The following is a 1102-nucleotide window of genomic DNA, read 5'->3' on the forward strand; positions in this document are numbered from 1 at the left end:
CCGGCCCACGGCAGCCCGCGAGGGACAAAACGCGCCGCGCCTCGTTCCCCGCCCACGGACGCGGTGACTTTCCCAAACGTCTTAAAGGCAACGCACCCTGACTCAAGGCCCAGGGAGGCTGGGCGCCCTCTCGGGGCGGGGCCTCGGGGAGACTCCCTGCCGCTCGCTGCCCGTCGGGCGGGCGCTGTGACCTTGGGTGGAGACTGGTTGGGTCGGCCATGGCTAACCCTCCCTTGCCCAGTGATCCCCTCTTTTCTTTTGCAAATAGGCTAAATGACCGCGCAGTCCGTCATCTGCGGTGTTCGCGTGACCCTCAGCGCCCTCCCCACCGGGCAGGCCCTTTCCCGCCTGATGGGTGCGGCGGGATTATTGAGGGAGTGGAGGGTCGCTTAGGGCACGGGCACCAGAGGCGAGGGCGGGACATGGCAAATGGGGATCAAGTGTCAGAATGGACCCGCCAAACTGTGTTCCGAGCCAGAACGGGCTCCCTACTCGCGTCCTCGACCCATGCATGGGTCCTCACCTCCAGGCTGGTGTCCTCATGTGACAGTGGAGGAGGCCGAGACCAAGGTCACACAGAGCGAGGGATAGAGCCGGGTCCGACTCCATCCCCAGCCAGGACGCTTTACAGTAGCTCGTATTTTTCACTTGGCTGGGGCTTGGCGGCGACTGAGCAGTGAGGTCAGAGAATGCTGCTGAGGGGACATTGGAACCAGGTCTTGCAGTGGGTTGAAGTGCTCCAGGCGGAGAGCGCCCAGGCCCCAGGGGGCTTTTGTGAAGCACCTGAGGCGTTTTCCCTTAGGAGCGTTTGTCAAGCTCTGATGGGAACTGGGAAGCTTTAGCTTCCCGAGGGCGGACTGGGAGGGCCCCAGCTAGGGCCTCGCACGAATTGCAAAGGAAAGCTGACCTTGTCCTGCAGGCACGTGGCGAGGAAGCTCAACGATGTGACGTGAGCATTTAAACGGGAGGAAGGAAAATGGGAAGTGGTAAGATTCTTCTCGGCCTGGCGGCGCAGCGGCTCACGCCTGTAATCCTAGCACTTTGGGAGGCCGAGGCGGGCGGATTGCTTGAGTTCAGAAGTTTGAGACCAGCCTGGGCAACA

General features: G+C 62.3%; 1 protein-coding gene across 1 annotated transcript in view; it reads right to left on the reverse strand.

Annotated features, from left to right (window-relative positions):
• CLUH (clustered mitochondria (cluA/CLU1) homolog) overlaps nt 1-975 on the reverse strand; it is a 22954-nt gene extending 21979 nt beyond the window's left edge. Inside the window, exon 1 of the mRNA XM_011956394.1 lies at nt 97-975. Coding sequence (XP_011811784.1) covers nt 97-220 — 124 coding nt within the window. The 5' untranslated portion in view covers nt 221-975. The remainder of the gene's footprint in view (nt 1-96) is intronic.
• Between the last annotated feature and the right edge of the window lie 127 nt (nt 976-1102).

This window comes from Colobus angolensis, unplaced genomic scaffold (assembly GCF_000951035.1).
Source record: "Colobus angolensis palliatus isolate OR3802 unplaced genomic scaffold, Cang.pa_1.0 Scaffold110, whole genome shotgun sequence".
Taxonomy (NCBI): Eukaryota; Metazoa; Chordata; class Mammalia; order Primates; family Cercopithecidae; genus Colobus; species Colobus angolensis.